General features: G+C 46.5%; 1 protein-coding gene across 1 annotated transcript in view; it reads right to left on the bottom strand.

Moving 5' to 3' along the window:
• Positions 1-19,001, bottom strand: part of FBF1 (Fas binding factor 1) — a 615,519-nt gene that overhangs the window by 301,413 nt on the left and 295,105 nt on the right. The window contains exons 16-17 of the mRNA XM_086930722.1: positions 11,377-11,459; positions 3,804-3,914 (exon numbers count right to left, since the gene is read on the bottom strand). Coding sequence (XP_086786848.1) covers positions 3,804-3,914; positions 11,377-11,459 — 194 coding nt within the window. The remainder of the gene's footprint in view (positions 1-3,803; positions 3,915-11,376; positions 11,460-19,001) is intronic.

Raw genomic sequence — 19,001 nt, 5'->3', positions numbered from 1 at the left:
TCATCAGTCCACACGCCCTCCCCTCCGAAGACTACATTCTACTGGGAGACCTCAACTTCCACCTGGAAAAGAACAACGACAGCAACATCACCACCCTTCTGGACAACCTCGCAAATCTCGGACTCAAACAACTTGTTGACACCCCCACCCACTATGCCGGGCACACGCTCGACCCCAATCTTCACCTCCAGCAAGCACATTTCCTTCAATCACACCACAACTCTCCATTGGACGGACCACAGCTGCGTTCACTTCAACTACAAAAAGACTATGACCCACAACCACCCACAACCAATTCCCTGCAGAAACTAGAACAAAATCACCACCGACCAACTCTTCACATCGCTTCACCAAAACCCTCCTGCCAAATCATCGGACCCAAACCAAGCAGCCACCAACCTCACACAATGGATCACCCACAGCGCTGATGAATTAGCACCCTTGAAAAACCATCAAATCAAGCAAAGTAGCAAAAAAGCCCCCTGGTTCAACGATGACCTTAAGAAATCCAAGAAGATCTGTCGCACCCTCGAGAAAGCCTGGAGAAAAAACCCAACCACTGACAACCTAGCTACCTTCAAGAATGCCACCCGCAAACACCACCAACTGATCCGATCCACCAAGAAATCAGCATTCAAGGATCGACTCGACAACAACGCCCACAACAGCAAGGAACTATTCAACATCGTCAAAGAGTTTACCAACCCCACCGCCGGCACCAACGACATCACTCCCTCCCAAGACCTCTGCGACTCTCTAGCCTCGTTCTTCCACAACAAAATCGCTGACATACATAACAGCTTTGGAAACCAGTCCGGAGACCAGTCCACCCCACCCACCTCCGAACTAAAACCCCCCTCCAACAACCTTTGCGCCTGGAACCCAATCACCACTGAAGACACCATCCGCCTGATTAACTCCATCCTCTCAGGATCGCCAACCGACCCATGTCCCCACCACATTATCGCACCCCATCTCCGAGACGTCATCAACTGCTCCCTCAAATCCGCCACCTTCCCGGAAAACTGGAAACATGCCGAACTCAGCGCCCTCCTGAAGAAACCCACAGCAGACCCCACTGAACTAAAGAACTACCGCCTCATTTCTCTCCTCCCATTCCCTGCCAAAGTCATTGAGAAAGCCGTCAACAGTCAACTCGCCGCCTTCCTCGAATCCAACAAATCCCTCGACCCTTCACAGTCCGGCTTCCGAGCCAAACACAGCACCGAGACCGCCCTCATCGCAGCAACAGACGACATTCGAACTCTACTGGACAACGGAGAAACAGCTGCCCTCATCCTACTTGACATCTCCGCAGCCTTTGACACAGTCTGTCATAACACCCTTATACAACGCCTCAGCAACGTCGGAATACAAGGAAAAGCATTGGACTGGATCATCTCGTTCCTTGCCGGAAGAACCCAAAGAGTCCGCCTCTCCCCTTTCAGATCTAAGGCCACCGAAGTCATCTGCGGCGTACCAGAAGGATCATCACTCAGTCCCACCCTCTTCAACGTTTACATGAGTCCCCTCGCATCCATCGTGCGCCAACACAACCTCAACATCATCTCCTACGCAGACGACACCCAGCTGATCCTCTCCCTCACCAAAGACCCAAACACCGCCAAAACCAACCTACACGAAGGGATGAAAGAAGTAGCCGAGTGGATGAAGAACAGCCGTTTAAAACTGAACTCGGACAAAACGGAAGTCCTCATCTTAGGATCATCCCCCTCCGCCTGGGACGACTCATGGCGGCAACCGGCCCTGGGAAACGCACCCATACCAACGGACCACGCACGTAACCTGGGCTTCAACCTGGACTCCTCCCTCCCGATGACCAAACAAGTCAACGCCGTCTTATCATCATGTTTCAACATCCTACGTATGCTCAAAAAAATCTTCCGTTGGATCCCCACCGAAACAAGAAAGACGGTCACCCATGCACTGGTCACAAGCCGACTGGACTACGGAAACACCCTCTACGCCGGAACCACAGCCAAACTACAGAAAAAACGCCAACACATCCAAAACGCCTCAGCCAGACTCATCCTAGACATCCCCCGCCAAGCTCACATTTCCGGTCACCTGAAAGACCTCCACTGGCTTCCCGTCAACAAGAGAATAACGTTCCGTCTCCTCACCCACGCACACAAAGCCCTCTACGACCTAGGACCCGAATACCTCAACACGCGCCTGTCCTTTTACACCCCCACCCGCCAACTACGATCGTCCAATCAAGCCCTCGCCGCAATTCCACGCATCCAAAGATCCACCATGGGGGGAAGATCCTTCTCCTACTTAGCGGCCAAGACCTGGAATTTTCTCCCCATCCACCTCCGACTCACACAGAACCACCTCTCCTTCAGAAAACAACTAAAAACCTGGATATTCGATAAGTAATGCACCCACCCTCCCTCAAGCGCATTGAGACCTTCTGGGTGAGTAGCGCGCTATACAAATTCCTGAACTTGAACTTGAACTACGCCAGTGACACCTAACTCATTCTCTTCCTTACGGACAAGACAACCACTACTAGAACCAACTTCATCAACTGCATGACCATGGTAGCAGACTGGATGCAAATCAACTGCCTTAAGCTCAAGTCTGACAAGACAGAGGTAGCCGTCACAGCTAGGACCAACACCCACAGACCACACAAGAAATCTTGGGAGCCATCCTAGACAATAAGCTCAACATGACGGCTCAAGCTAACGTAGTGTTCACCTCCCGCTAACACATCCAACGCATGGTGCTAAAGATCTTCAAATGGTTGCCTCCGAACACTAAAAGGACTGCCACACAAGTACTCATCACCAGCATGCTGGACAATGGCAATACTCTCTACGCCTGAATCTCCAAACCCGCACACATAATCTAGACCATCCAGAACACCATTGCAAGACTCAACCTCGACTTCCCACTCCGCATGCACATCACACCACACCTCAGGAAGCTTCACTGGCTCCCCATTCACAAGTGCAGCCAATTTAAACTTCTCACGCACACATACAAAGCCCTACACAACACAGGACCAGAATACCTGAACAGCAGCATACACTTTCACAATCCACCAGACACCTATGCTCTGCCTCATTCTCACACACTCCCTGCATCCGCGAAAGAAAAACTGGAGGTCACTCTTTCTCCTATATCCTACCTAAGACATGAAACAACCTCCCTAGACACATCAAAGCCTCCATCTCACTTCTTGAGTTTCGCAAGAAGCTGATATGTGGCTCTTCGTATAAGCACCTTGGGGACCACACACCTACACAATGGCCCAAGTGCCTGGATACCTTCTCGGGTGATGAGTGCGCTATACAAAGTAACATAACAAACAGTGTTTGTGTTGGGCTTCTAAAAGGTTGTACCCGTTCGGCAAAATAAAGGTATGACAACTACTTTCAATGGTGAATTGGGGGCATATGTGCCATTTTGTGACTTACAACTGATCTAATCCAGGGTTTATGATTTGCAGTGGCATTTAGATTGAACAACTAACTGTAGTAAAACTTCGACAGGCTTAAGAAAGATTGTAATGAATAGATTTCCCCTTCATTCAGCTACATGCTGTTTCAGATCCAGTCACTAAACTGACCTGTATACTGGACAAGAGATTTGTCCAGAGCACTCATTTCATTTTATGAAGGCCTTAACATCTAACACAGAGGCTTAAGGTTACATCGCCTATCAAATTTTGCCATTTCCTATTAGACAGCTCTCCCCTTGAACAATAAGATTGAGTTACATTGGATTACCACATTAAAAACACTCGCAAGAGAAAGGATGTTATAACCTACGTGGGCCTTCAGGAAGCAGGCCAGAGGCTGGCATACTCTGGAACGGTTGGTTGGTAGACAACTGTGAAGAACGCCCAGGATGCTGCTGTTGGTGTCCCACAATAAAGGGTTCTAAGGCAAAAGGGAGATGCAATAAACAAGGTCCAGTGTAAGCATTAAGATTATTGAAGGGATGATGTTGGGTCAATGGCTAAGGATGAAGGGAGTCAGTATGACATGCAGCAGAGGATAAATGGAGTCAATATGACATGCACCAGGACCCTCAGTTTACGATGGGTCTGAGATTGACGGAAAGCGGAGTGCCTGCTTGAAATGGAGTGGAGATGATAGATCGATTCGGCACCGCCAGAGCATCAAGGGAAGCACAGGGTGTTATCAAGGAAGTGTATAGGGCTGAGCCTTTCAGACACAGGACTATGCACCAGGTTAGCCAAGGCAAGTTGAGCAACTGAGCAGTCTAAGGAAGCTGGAGGAAAAGGGGCAATAACATGAAAAGAGGGGACTGAAAAAATGAATAGAGATACAATTAATGTGCCGAATAAATCCGATACATTCGTTGAATTCCACCTCAGCTGGGGCAGGCAATCATCTATTCTGATCCCCTGAAGATAATTCTTCCCATAACATTGCGTCAGTTCAGCAATAATGTTCTCCTTTAACTCCTACACCTTGGAAAGTCTTACCTGAACCCTGTCCAGATGCACCAGAAGTGCACCCTTCTACTGATGACTCTATACCTGCTCAGACAGCATTCATCTGATTGTTACTCCTCTAAAGCTAGGACAGACGGCATGCCTTTATCCTATTCCAAATGTGAGAATAAGCCTACTTAGAGATTGGGAAGGATATCTACTTCCAACAGCTTTCCAACTTGGGACAAAACACCTCTCCTTAACTTCACAGAAAGTCTTTAGTTTTTTCAGTAGTCACAAGACATCCTCCAACTTTGACAGTTTGGTCCACAATACAAGCCTATATAATTGTGGTTTCTTGCTGAAAGGCTTCTCACAGAATAGGAACTCATCGCTTATGCTCTTCTAAGCTCAGACAGTGTAATTTATTTAACCTCTGCAATGCTTAGATAGGAATCTCCAAGTTGAGAAAGAAAGTCTGTAGGTAGGGTCGGACTGGTCTACAAGGAAATCACTAAAGTTTACAGTAAAAGTTAGGGATGGAATGCTTGAATTAATCTAAGCCACTGGGATTTACCCAGCCTGCATCCCAATCCACTGTTATTTTTCACACCATGCTACCTCAGATTGGACAGATCCATGTGCAAATCAGTCTTGACCCTGTGCAAGTGGGAACATTTCCATTCCGAACTGCCAGGCCCTCCTTGAACCGGAAAACAAGCAACCCAGGACCAGTTTTGCCATAGTTCGGGCTCACCAGCCAGGTATAGCTTGGTTCCTATGACACAGTCTGCACAGGACCCATATCTTGGCACACCTGCTCTACTTGGGGCAACACACTAAAGAATTAAACAAGCATTTACAATGCAATGGTCTCGGCATTTTTAAATAGCAGGGCAGGAGAGCAAGCACAAGAAACGAGGGGAGAGGACAGCAAGCACAAGCAGGGAGGGGGGGGGAGGACAGCAAGCACAAGCAACGAGGGGGGGGGAGGACAGCAAGCACGAGCAACGGGGCAGGACAGCGAGCACAAGCAACGGGGGGCTGGGAGCAGGCACTAAAATCAATAAATTATATACAAATAAAGAAGCAACATTGAAAATGTGAAGACTTTTTCTATGAACTAAACATATTTCAATATTTCATAATTTGTTTAGTGTATACTTGTATTTGTATTGTGTGGAGGTTCAAAGCGTAGAAATTCTTTAGGCCGGGGTACCGTGTCAGTCCTCATATTCCAGTAATGATTCAGTGGGGTCCCCACAAGTCAGAAGGTTAAGAGCCGCTGCTCAAGGATGTGAAATACCATACCAGAATATGTGTGTCTTGCAGGCTTTTCCAACTCTCAGTGTCAGATTGATACAATCAGTACAGGTGTGGGGTGTGTGGGTTCATATTATGCAGAACCCTCTCAGCAACAAGATTTGTTAGGGTTGTCTATATCTTTTAGCTTCCATTTTCTGCCCATTAAATATATTCTGAATATCAACTCAGTCACCCCTCTCCCCTCCTATAATGATGAAGCAGCAGAATGACCTCGAAGTGCCCTAAAATTAATTGAGATGCAATATACCAGAGTCTGGCCTCAAACTTTACCCCAAATGCATTAAATGATGTTAACTGCCCCCACGACGCCATTTGAAGCTAACAAAATGATTCTCTCTCACACTTGGAAAAATCTAACTAAACCCCACCACATTTTAACACGTTTCAAGTCAAAAATGGTCCTCATATTAATTTAACTGCACCACGCAACCCTCCCTGGAAGGTCAAAGATGGCCCAAAACACAGCCACAGTTTATATGCACTAGACTAGCGCTCTTGTATACCAAAATACTCTGACAAGAGCATAACTGCACCGCCATTAACCCCTAAAACAACAACGATTTACAGAAAAATTAATGTTACTTCGCCACAGTACGGTACACCGCTTACAGCATCACCCGATTTGCCCTGAAACACATTTTACTGCCCGCCTGCCTCACTCATAACGCCAGAAATGACAACAGACAACCGGGAGATCATTCTAAACGCATAACACCAAAGGATTATGAAATTAATTTAATATTTTACGTCACGGTGTAACGATTATATTACAGTACAGCTCCCTATAGGCCATACCACGAATCGTAACGGTCGTGTAATAGGAAAAAAGTACCAAAAGAAGGAGAAACTGTACTAGGTGCCCAGGGAATTAGTGCACACGCCATTTTTAGGGGGTCGCATTTGTATTTATTATTTATTTATTTATTTAAAACATTTATATAGCGCATCTGTCACCTAGCAGGTATCCTGGCGCTGGGAGATTACTCCTAAAGTGGTAAGTAATGGGAACTGGGAGCAGGTTGTCGGAGAGGTAGTTAAGGGAAGAGCCAGGTTTTAATCTGCTTTCTGAATGGAAGGAATTGCGAAATTTGGCAGATGTCGAGAGGCAAACTGTTCCAAAGTTTTGCGGCTGCCACTCTGAAGGATCTTCCCCCCGTCCTGACCTTGTTGAATCTTGGTACCTTGACAAGGCAGGCTGAGGCGGAGTGGAGGGTTCTGGTAGGGGTGTACCAGATGAACAAATTTTGCAAGGATCTGGGTCCGACTCCGTGTAGTGCTTTAAAAACAAGGCAGAGTGTTTTAAAAGCTACGCGCTGCTTCAAAGGAAGCCAGTGCAGCTCGGCTAAAGCTGCTGTGGCCGAGGATCTCCTGGTCCAGCCAAGGGCTAGTTTGGCGGCGGCCGTCTGGATTCTTTGGAGTCGGTCTAACAGCACAGCTGGGGACTCGAGCAGCAGTGCGTTGCAATAGTCAAGGCGACTAAGAATAGTACACCTGACTATTAACGCTCGTGCTGTGCGGGAAGAAGTGGCATAATCTTGCGTAAAGAACGCAATAGGGCCGAGCAGGTGGACACTGTTTTTGCGACCTGCGCTTCCATGCTAAGCTTGTAGTCCATCATGACACCTAGGTTGCGGACAGTGGTAACCGGCTGTGGTTTTTCTAGGGCTTCCGGGGGCCAGAATTCGGCAGGGAACAGGCGAGGAATCCGGCTTCCAGCGCAAAACAAAACCTCGGTTTTGGAGGAGTTGAATTGCAGGGAGTTTTTATGCAGCTAACCAGCTGTGTCTCTCAGGCAGCCGTGAAACGATTCTAGAGGGATTGATTCTTCCCCCTCCCAAGAGAGAATGAGCTGGGTGTCATCTGCGTAATTTATAGCTTTTAGCCTGTGGGATTTGATTAATGTGACTAAAGGTTTAAGGTAAACGTTAAAAAGGATGGGGCTGATGGACGAGCCCTGAGGCACCCCGTGGGGGACTGGGGAGAAGGCAGATTGAAAAGGGGGAAGGGACACAGCCTGCTTCCTATCTCGCAGATAGGACTGGAACCAAAGCAGGGCGGTGCCGTCAACCCCTGCCTCTCTTAGTCTCTTCAGCAGAATCACATGATTGACCGTATCGAATGCGGCAGACAGGTCCAGTAAGATCAAGGCCACTGCTTGGCCCCTGTCTGCACGCATACGAAGTTCCTCCATGGCCGTGAGGACGGCTGTTTCAGTGCCATGTGCTGGACGAAAACCAAATTGGATGTCGTCCAGAATGCGATTCTGCTCTAGATGTTTCGAGAGACAAGAGCTCACCCAGCGCTCGGCAACTTTCGCCGGGAAAGGTAGAAGAGAGATAGGGCGATAGTTTGATAAACACTCAGGGTTCAATGAGGGTTTCTTCAGTAACGGGGTGATGGGTGCTTGCTTCCAAGGAGTCGGAACAAATCCACAACGCAGGGATTGATTACAGATCCCGCAGAGGGTGCGGAAGAGTTCTGTTCCACAAGCTTTCCAGGTTTTTGGGGGCAGAGGGTCGAGGGGGAACCAGAAGTGATCCCGTGTGCCATTCTCTCGAAATCGGCTTCCAGGATGGGGGGAAATACCCGCAGACATTCCCTGGGTGGGTGCCCTGGGCTCACCGGATCAAGGTCCTTAGTGGCGGCCCCGGGGCCGTTGAGACTATCCAGTGAGGGGGAAGTATTCAAATTGTGTATAATGGTCTCAATTTTATCCTTAAAAAAACGTGCGAGATTATCGCAGAGTGTTTGTGTGGGAGGGATTGTTTTTTTGGCACAGTCTGGATGGATGAGGTTGTTAAGAATCTGGAAGATGCTTTTGGAGCTATTAGCAGCATTGACTATAGTGGAGCAGAAGTAGGTAGATTTGCTTTTAACAATTGCAGATTTGTATTCCAGGAGTTTACTTTTCCAAAGTAGTTTATTTGTATCGGAGTAACCTTGCCTCCATTTCCTCTCAGCCTGTTTACAGGCTAATTTGAGGACTTTCAAAGAGTCGTTAAACCAGGGGGCTGATGCTCTGCCCTTAGGTTTACATCTTTTTAAGGGGACCAGGGAGTCCGTAGTAGAGGATATCCTCGTACAAAAGGCCTTATAATTGTCCTCAACCGGGTTTGCAGGGGAGAAACTATCTTCCACATTGAACACGGCACTGATAGAATTCAGTTTTTCCAGAGCTGTCCAGTCTCTGTACATAAATTCTGATGTGATGCTGTGTGTCAGCGTTCTAGCCCCTGTACTGGTAATATAAAATTTGAGAAGAGAATGATCAGTCCACCCATGGGCAGGATGTCGTTTAGAAGTACTAACTGAGGGGTGGAGAAGATAAGGTCGAGTCGATGACCTGCTATATGAGTGGGTTGCTTGACCAGTTGGTAGAGTCCCACGCTTTCGCAGGAGAGCAAAAGATTATGTAGACCAGTATCCAGACTACCGTTCGGCCAAAGGTTAAAATCCCCTAAGATGATTAATTTATTGTGGGAGGTTGCCATGTTTGTGAAAGTGGTGAGTAGCACTTGTTGTTGTTGGGAGGTAAAGGACCTCGGGGCAGTAGCATATAATTGCCGTAAAGGTGGCTCCAGTGTGGCAGTTTATGGAGAGGCCTAGGATCTCGGTCCCAGCGACTGGATCCATGTCTATGATGCTAATGAGCCAAGAGGCTCTGTAAATAATACCTACTCCACCACCGCGGCCTTTGGGTCTAGGAAGGTGCAAAATTTTAAAGTCCTGAGGACAGGCCCAGTCTAATTCAATGTCACAGTCTGCGTGGGTCCACGTGGGTCCACGTCTCGGTTAGAAAGAGAACATCCAAGTGATGGGTGTCGATAAGTAATTGAATTTCATTAGCGTGTTTTAGCAATGATCTGACATTAAGAAGGCCTCCCAGGAGCAGACCCCTACTAGCGAAGTCATGCAGTGGAAAGGCGGTGTCAGCAAAGGTAAGCTGACCTATGCATGACTAACTCAATCCGAAGGTATTTTAGCATTCTACATGAGCACCAGTTACATTACACAAGGAGGCATTAATGTTTCTTTCTTTCTTTGGTAGGCACGGGGACATTAAGAGATGTGCCCAGAATAACAGGATGTTGAGCAGACTACGAGATTTAACTGTTCCCCAGCTCCAGAGTCGGCCGCTCTGGACAGCCACCACATGGTGATGGGCCTGCTGTGGTTGAGAAAGGTTTTCCAAATGTGTATTTCTCCGAAAATAACCGCTCCCAACGTCCTTTCATGCATTTGTTTATTGTTATAAATATGTCCTGAACACCAATATTCGATCATTTTAGTGACCAGTGGGCTTCCAGTCTCACGCCGGGCACAGCGGAGGGGCGGAGGAAAAGTTATTTTGCCAAAGTCTCAAGTTGCCTGAGCAGCCCACCGCATCTTTACTGTGTTACCTTTACCCACTGCGGGTGTCTCCCTCTCCCACTTACTCATGAGAAACGGAACGAGGGGAGAGGGGCGAAGAGGGGCAGAGAGAGAGCAGTGGCACGCCGGGCACAGTGGGCTGCTGCTGCATTGTGTCCCGGAGAGGGCGGGTCGCCCCTGCTCTAAGAGGCTGCAGTGAGCTGCGGGCGGCCGGGGCACAGGGGAAGAGCCGAGGTCCTGCTGGGGGAGATGTGAAGGCGCGACGGGGCGGCACAGCAGAGCAGCTCTCAGAGGCCGCAGTGAGCTGCGGGCGACTGGGGCACAGGGGAAGAGCCGAGGTCCGGCTGGGGGAGATGTGAAGGCACGACGGGGCGGCATAGCAGAGCAGTTCTCAGAGGCCGCAGTGAGCTGCGGGCAGCCGGGGCACAGGGGAAGAGCCGAGGTCCGGCTGGGGGAGATGTGAAGGCGCGACGGGGCGGCACAGCAGAGCAGCTCTCAGAGGCCGCAGTGAGCTGCGGGCAGCCGGGGCACATGACACATACACACAAATGCACGCAGCAAGGACTTACTGGAAGAGGCGATACTGGAAGAGGGCAGCTTAGGCGACCGAGAGCAGCTTAGGCGACCGCAAAATGGCGGCCGCAAAGCTCCACAAATTTCTGATTTGGGGGCGTGTATTTGTTGTTTTGAGTGACGGGTGACGTCACTGGCGAAAGAACAGCAAAATGTACGCCCCTGAATCCGAAAGAGACTGAGCTTGTTTCGAGTGACACCTCTCTCCTCCAATGGCTGGCCTCCGTTTAGGAAGCCAGCCAATGGAGGAGAGACGAAAAGAGAGGCGGGAGAAAGCAGCCACTCTAAGAAACAATAATTCTCCAGACTTCCGGCTTGGCCTACGGCCAAGCCTATGGTCCCTCGACCTAAAAAGTGATGGATGTAATGCTTGAAATAATCGCAGCCACTGGTAATTTCTCGGGTCGCCTCCCATTTGAGTGGTCAACAGTACGTTTTGACATTAAATTTTCTTTGGTGAATGTTAGTCCATGAATGTGACTCCAGTACACAGTAGTGCAGCATCATTGTTTTTATAGTTCACTTTTTGTTTATATAGTAGCAAAGTCAGGCTGAATTTCAAATAAAACTACTTCTAAGTAACAGGAGTAGGAACAACACATCAGAAGACGACGCTGTGGCCTACCACAGATAAGCTGCCCGAAGCAAGATAGGTCAGGTGGCAAACAAACCTGCATGCTGTAGCTCTTCACTTTTCGGAAACGAATGAGGAATTGTCACTGCTTCCTTTGGGATTTCCTGAAGTGCTGGAGACCTGTGGAAGAGGCAATGTACTGATAATGATGTAACTGCTTCTTTCATAGTCAAGTGTGGAGACAAATATTTCATTGTTCAGCAAAATGACAGTATTATGCTGAATAGAGTAGCTGCCTTAAATTTTAATTACAAAATTATTGTTATGTCTAACAAGAGCATTTGAAATAGATAACTATAACGGTACCCATTGGCAATATACCATGAACTGATTTTGGATGATTAAAACTTCAAGGAAATAGTTATAAAATATACAATATAAAACAACTGCAGAATATATGAAAAATGGATGGATGGAAATACAATAAACATAATTATAAGTTTACATTTTCCGATTGTTTCTGTTGGAAACTGCTAACTGAAAATGCACTTCTGCCTTCTTATGATGAGGAGAATGAACACATTTTGACAAGATGGCACGTTCTTTGACATGCTCAACCAATAAAACCTAATTCCAATAGTGAAATAGGCAGGAATAATAAAAACATTTACTACAATGATAGCTAAAGAAAACCACAGCTTTTCTCCCTGACGACTTTAAAAAAGCATATAAAGTATATTCAGTCACTAATTTTAGGTACATTTTTACATACCCACTGAGCCCTTAACAAGCTATCTCAGTGCACGCAGCTGAATATACAGAAATGGGTCATCAAAATCTCCTAAAGAAAGAAAAGCTGATCATTTGAGTAAAACTATATGGGCACAGCCTCAGCATATCTAGTTTTGAGCTTAGCATGTAGGTTGCACAGATAAATAGTTCAGAGCAACCCATGTCTTATACCATGTCTGTCTCTCTAGAATTCTGCCTTATGAGAAATGACCCTGAGTAGAACCCGACATTTCGATAGAATTTCAGGACAGGCTCTATGGCTCTCTTCTGTAGCATTTTGCCAAGCCAAGTGCTTGTGTTTTATTTTGGTAAAGGTGTTGCTGGTGGACACACAAAAACATTTTGCATATCTATCATTCTGGACCACACCGAGGATCCACTTGTCAGTGGTGATTTGTGCTCACTTGTAAAACGTAGAGATTCTGCTAGCTACAGGGCCCAAAACCTTAAAATGTCGGGAAATGGTAGCCGGTACCGCAGAGTTGTTCATGATGCCTGGGGTCCTGACCTTTCTCTTTTCCGCGTCTGCTTTTGAAGCGCGGCTAAAATGTATGGCTGGGTTTGGGATTGTATGTACTGCAGCTGGTGTCAAGGGGTGTGAGATGCTGGCCTGGTATTTGATGTCCACTAATGCAAGTGGGCACAGTGCACCAGTCCAGGCAGCCCTTATGGTGTTTTAAGAGGTCTTAGACAACATTAGAAAGCGCTCTAAGTGGTAGCTGTGGAGAGCAGCCTTCAGGCTTAGTCTAAAATGAGTGTAAAGCAGCTTGTTTTACCAAAATGAAATCTTATAGTAAAGATTAAGTAAAAAAGAACCACACAAGGTATTTATAAAAATCTGTATTTATTATATAATACTCTCTAATACGTTTAGATATCTCCTACGCAGGGTTAAACACAATGCACACAATACTTTACATAGAAATATAGTAAATAGCATGAAATACACAGTGCACCCTGGGGGGTGGCAAACTATATATGTATAACAACTACAACTCGGGTCAAGGCAATGTCGAGAGGACGTAGAAGTGCTGGGGATCCAAGGAACCACCCAAGGTGAGCGACTAGGAAGCCCACGGAGAGCGTGTGCAGTGTGGGAACACGACGGCGTGCTCCGTACAACTCTACTTGTAAGTCGATGTGGGATTTTTTAATATTGAGGACCCTTCCCAGTGGACCTTGAAGCAACCCCTTTGAAGACAGAAGGTTGGAGTGCCACCCCACTCGTGGATACCCTAGTACCCACGTTACCGACACCAGGGAAGGCTGGAGCATAGGTGTGAAGTGGTGTCGGAAACCGCTGTTGAACCCAATGGAGGACTTCAGGAAAGTGGCGCTGCTGAAGGAGAAAGTGTCCAGTGGAATCCGAAGGTGGATTCTAGATGAGAGGTACCTGCAAGCAGAGGGGACAGAATCTATGTCACTCAGTAGTGACTAGGACACTTGGAAGACGACTGCCCTCTGATGTGGGGTGTTGCAGGAGAGATGACGATGACCCTGACTCTGCAGCTGTGAGGACCAGGCGACGCTGAGGAAGACCAGGAGCTGTGCACGAGCTGTCCCAAGAAAGATGTTGAGTGCTGAGGGATCGCTGTCCGGCGGTAGCACCAACAAGCCTTGGCAAATGCAACTAATGCCGGAGTTGAAGAAGGAGCAAAGTCGAGACCAGCAAAGGTCCAGGGGACTCACCACAAGCAGGGGAGTCCGGGCAGGCAATGAGCAATCAGGGGAGCCCAAATGAAACAAGTCTGACCCTCAACTGGGCCCAGAGGCTGGAGGCACTGGAGTAGCTAGAGGACCTCGAGAAGCTCACCAAAAGATGCAGGCCACGGTGCACAGGATGAGATGTGGATGAAGATTTGGTCACTGGAGGTGCTCTAGGTTGGGGCTACTTGGAGCCCGTAGATCTTCTTGGAAGGAAGCCAACAAGCCTTTGCAACTGCAAGATGACACAGTGCACAGGAGTTTGGTTATTGAAACCCCCACAAGGGATACTGGTCTCATATTTGGTGAGAGTTCAGGTCAGGCTTTGAGAGCTGTGGAAAATCACCACCTGTGTTGCAGAGCCCAGAGAAGCTCAGGAGCAGCAGACCGGTCGACTTAGTTGCAGTGCCTGCAAATGTAGGGAAGTGACTCCTTCACGTCCAAGGGAGATTTCATCAGGTGTCTTTGATGCCCACTGGACTTGGAAGGTTCCTGTATGGTGCACAGGCACAGACCATACAGCAGACTGGAAGGGAGAGGAAATGGAGCCCAAACGAAGTCCAGAGTGCCCAGATGGTAGAAGAAGAAGTGGTGTCTGATCTGAATCTTGTCCCACGACGAATCTAGGGACCTACACCCAGGTAAGCCCTTTAGTACCCTATAGAAAGTATTGGGATGATTCAGGGTAGTCTAGACAGGGGGGAGTTTACTCCCATGTCCTTTGTCTAGTTTCATGCCAGAGCGGTAGCCAACGGCTCCCAGGACTGGTTTGAACAGGACTTTGCACGAGGACACCAAATGTGCCCCTCATGCAGACTTAGTGGCGCTGGCAAGCACCCCACCAGGTCCGAAAAAAGATTCAATCCTGTCTGGGAGGTGGTCACACCTCCCTGTGACAGGATTCCTATTGTTCTGCCTTCCCTTGCACGAGCTTGGCTCAGCAGCAAGAGGGCAGAATGGTGTCTCTTGTTGGCAGCAACCATTTTGTGCTGTTCGGATCTAGAAGTTCGGCAACGGGAGAGCCTAAAGGAGGGCCCGTCCAGTGCTTGAAATAATACCTCCCGCACCAAACATGATAAAATTAGTTGCAGCCAATTTCGAGATGGTTGTCGCGAAATTACACGGTGCCCCTCTTTATAGTATATGGCTGCTTCACTTACAACCTGGGAGAATGGACATAGTAGGCTGTAGGGGTGTCAAGCTCATGCAGGGGCACCCTCACACTTAGAACCAAGCACCCTGCCTTTGGGATTGATAAGGCCTGCTATTGGGGTCACTTATAGGTCTTAAGTGCAGTGACGCTAGATATAGAAAACCTGTATCTTCAGTAAGTGGTGCTAGCACCTGCTTACACAGGCTGCAATGGCAGGCCTGTAGTTCCATTTTGAATGGTCTCCCATGGGTGGCATAATGCATGCTTAAGCCCATGGGGGACATATACTAGGGACTGATAAGGGTACCCCATTATCCAATCTTGTGGGATGTGAATAAATACCTTACCATCCTTCTTTCATGACAGATACCTCTCAAGGAAGGAGTTATCAGGTAAGCTGGAAATGCTGTTGTGTCTTGTTTCTTGCCGGCGAGTGTCAGACGTCTGGGCCTTCGATATTACAGATAGTGTTTTTACCCCAGACGGAGCTACCTTTCACATCGTGAGGAGAGCTAAATGTAACTCTAGGACTGTTTCCTTTCCAGCTTTTGATAAAATGCTCAGGCTATGAGTGGTCAGATGCCTCCAGACTTACCTTAATATGACTGAGGAGTTGAGACCCCTGGAGTAGCGTAAGCTATTAATTTACATTTGTAAGCCTTTCAAGGGAGTTTCATCCTCTACTATATATAGGCAGGTTGGTGAGATAGATTAAGCAGGAGGCAGGTACAGATACCTCTCTGTCAGGGGCACACCCGACTCGAGGAGTGATGGCCTCCACAGACTTTTCCCTGGGAGCGAGATTGGAAAACATCATTAATGCCACAGACTGGTCTTCAAATTCCATGTTTAGAATATTCTATTTTAAACTAATCTTAGATATGGCATTTTTGATAGTTGACAAGCTCTGAACGAGCATAATCCTCACCTCAGGTCCTGACATAGAATTTCTAATTTCTAATTTCCTAGCTGTCCTAACAGAAAAGTTTCACTTCTATTAAAGATACAGAGGTGAGGATTATCCCACCCGTAGAGATAAGACTCTTGTATTCCCACCCGAGGCATAGCGTATGGTAAAAACGGAAGGGTCTGGATAGACGAATAGTATAAGGTTTAAGTATTGCACACTGACATTCAGATACGTTGGTTTGTTGTATGTTCTAGTCCTAAGATGTGGTTTCAGAGCAGGCTATCTTGCAACTGTATGCTTTGCGATGATGGCATGCTATGTACACTGTTCGTTTGGATTATAGGACTTAAAATATTGTGTTCTTATTCTTGCAGGGAATACTAACTTACTTACTTTACGTCCCATCCTGGGGTATAGACCATCAACCAGGACTCTCTAGCCATCTTTGTCTTGGGTTTTTCTTTCAATCTCACTCCAGGTGTAACTCATCTCCTTGCAGTCAGGCTCAAGGCCTCGGCGCCAGGTGTTTTTTTGGACTTCCTCTTTTCCTTTTCCCTTGGGGATTCCAGGTCGTGGTTTGCCTGGTGATGTTTGATGCAGGCTTATGGAGGGTGCGACCTATCCAGTCCCAGCATCTTTTCAAGATTTCTTCATGAGCAAGGAGTTAGAAAGTCTGCTGCGATAGCTATGATGAAGTTTATTTGTTTGAATTAATAAAAAATGTCACAAAATTGTGCACAGTATATAATTTCGGCAGCCTTCTTTAGTAAAAATATCAACATGTCAATTCACCTAATTAGTTTCAAAATGACACAATTATAAGCCATAAGAAAAAAACGTTAAAATAGAGGTGTTACCGCAGTCATTGACATTTGGTCTCCCTTTAGGCCTGGGCTGAATCGCTGCTCAGAAGTCCATGAAGTTGACATGAAAATTTCACTAGCCCTGCCAGTTCCATCGGGATGTCAAAATTAAAAAGAAGTTTCATTGCTTCTAAGCAAGTATGAGTGCCGTATTTTAAAAACAATGGTTTTAGCAAAGTGCAATATGCATGACACAGGTATGGACAAATGCAGACTAGGTGAACCAAAGATTCATCGTATTGATGACACAATCTGCAAGAGGTGACCGTCTCAATGGAATTCCAGCAAGCATTAATGTCTCTTATTGGCACGACCATAAGTATGACTGAAAGATTTCCTTTTAAAATTGGTTTATTCGGGGCAGCATTTAAATATGGCTGGCTTAGTTTGTCATTGTATGAGCTGGCTAAGATCTGTATATTGCTTCTAAAGGTCTCTATTAGCCCTAGGTCATCTTGTTTAAATAAAAGAGTTAATTTGTCGCCTTAAAACCATTTTTAAAATCCTGGTTGATGGATAAAATTCCCTCAGGTGTCAAGATTTAATTTGACTCAGGTGGTGGATAAAAAATCTGCTCTAAGGTTTTTACCTTTTGTGAAAAAAAGTTCAAGGTTGCTTTCATTGTATTTGGAGGTGTTGCACATATTCATCAATAGTAACAGATGATTGATGCCCAGTGTGAATAGAATTGTTTGCTTAGGCCGAACTCCAGCCGCACTAAGGCATTCCGCGCGTGGGCAGGAATTTGAAAGATCCGTTTGAACGCCCAGCAGTTGGCAGACTCCATGGTATTGACCAATGCCCCAGGAAAGGCTAAATGCCCATACAAGATTGAGGGTAGTAACTTGGCTGTTATAACCTTTCGAATTGGTTCAGCAGATGGACTGTGCAACTTAGAGTTAAGTTTGCACAGGTAGACTCGGTTGCCGTTGCACTCAAGACGGTGTATACAATGTTAAGTAACAATATTCAACCAAGATAATGACAAAATGACAGAATTATCAAAACAAAAGAACTCTCAATAAGTAAATCTTGGAGTCTTTAATGTAGTGGACAGCCAGCCGACACGTGTTTCATCGCACTCGCGATTCCTCTGGGCTGAAATGAACAAAGGTAGACAATGGAGCATGTATTTCACAAAGTTACAATATACAGTAAGACCTGGTTACATGGTCTTGCATGCTCAGTTGTTGCTTCTACTCCAGTGAGTGTACAGAAATACAACTAGGATTCCTGAGTGCCACCCCAACACATCCGTGTCGTAAGTGTAAGAATTATCAATATTATCTCTAACCGTGCAGTTAAATAGTGATTTTGTGCACTAATACGTGGGTGTAGCAGAATTATTTTAATAGGGAGACAGAGTCTCTGTTTAAAAAAGTGATCTAGTTGTGTACGGCTCACTTTCTCGCTACTGTTTCTTTTCTTGCCTGATTAATGGATATATGACAATTAGTGATGAGATTTTTCCTGTTGTCGTGTGTTTATTTTTTCCGTGTGGAATAATTAGACCTTTTGACTGGAACACAGCCATCTAGGTATGTGACGGATACACTTTTAAGTTCAGAGTTTCTTAATTACTCACAGATTCACTAAGCATGAAGCATGACTGAGCCATACACAACTAGATCACTTTTTTAAACAGAGACTCTGTCTCCCTATTAAAATAATTCTGCTACACTCACGTATTAGTGCACAAAATCACTATTTAACTGCACGGTTAGAGATAATATTGATAATTCTTACACTTACGACACGGATGTGTTGGGGTGGCACTCAGGAATCCTAGTTGTATTTCTGTACACTCACTGGAGTAGAGGCAACAACTGAGCATGCAAGACCATGTAACCAGGTCTTACTGTATATTGTAACTTTGTGAAATACATGCTCCATTGTCTACCTTTGTTCATTTCAGCCCTGAGGAATCGCGAGTGCGATGAAACACGTGTCGGCTGGCTGTCCACTACATTAAAGACTCCAAGATTTACTTATTGAGAGTTCTTTTGTTTTGATAATTCTGTCATTTTGTCATTATCTTGGTTGAATATTGTTACTTAACATTGTATACACCGTCTTGAGTGCAACGGCAACCGAGTCTATTTATGTATGGGTAGTTTCTTTCTACTCAATTGAGTGGTTCAAAGGTTTTCCACTCGCCGTTTTGCACCTTAATAGTTAGCTATTCAATACTGATGTGCGTACATACAGGCAGTGCACCCGGTTTCTAACTGATCAAAAGCCTCCCAAACACTATAAGTTTGCACAGGGCGTGCGCCACCACCTTATCTTTTACTTCCATG

The sequence above is a fragment of the Lissotriton vulgaris genome, chromosome 7 (assembly GCF_964263255.1).
Source record: "Lissotriton vulgaris chromosome 7, aLisVul1.2, whole genome shotgun sequence".
In the NCBI taxonomy this organism is placed as follows: Eukaryota; Metazoa; Chordata; class Amphibia; order Caudata; family Salamandridae; genus Lissotriton; species Lissotriton vulgaris.
The sequence above is the reverse complement of the archived record's forward strand: the minus strand, read 5'-3'. Positions and strand labels throughout refer to the sequence as shown.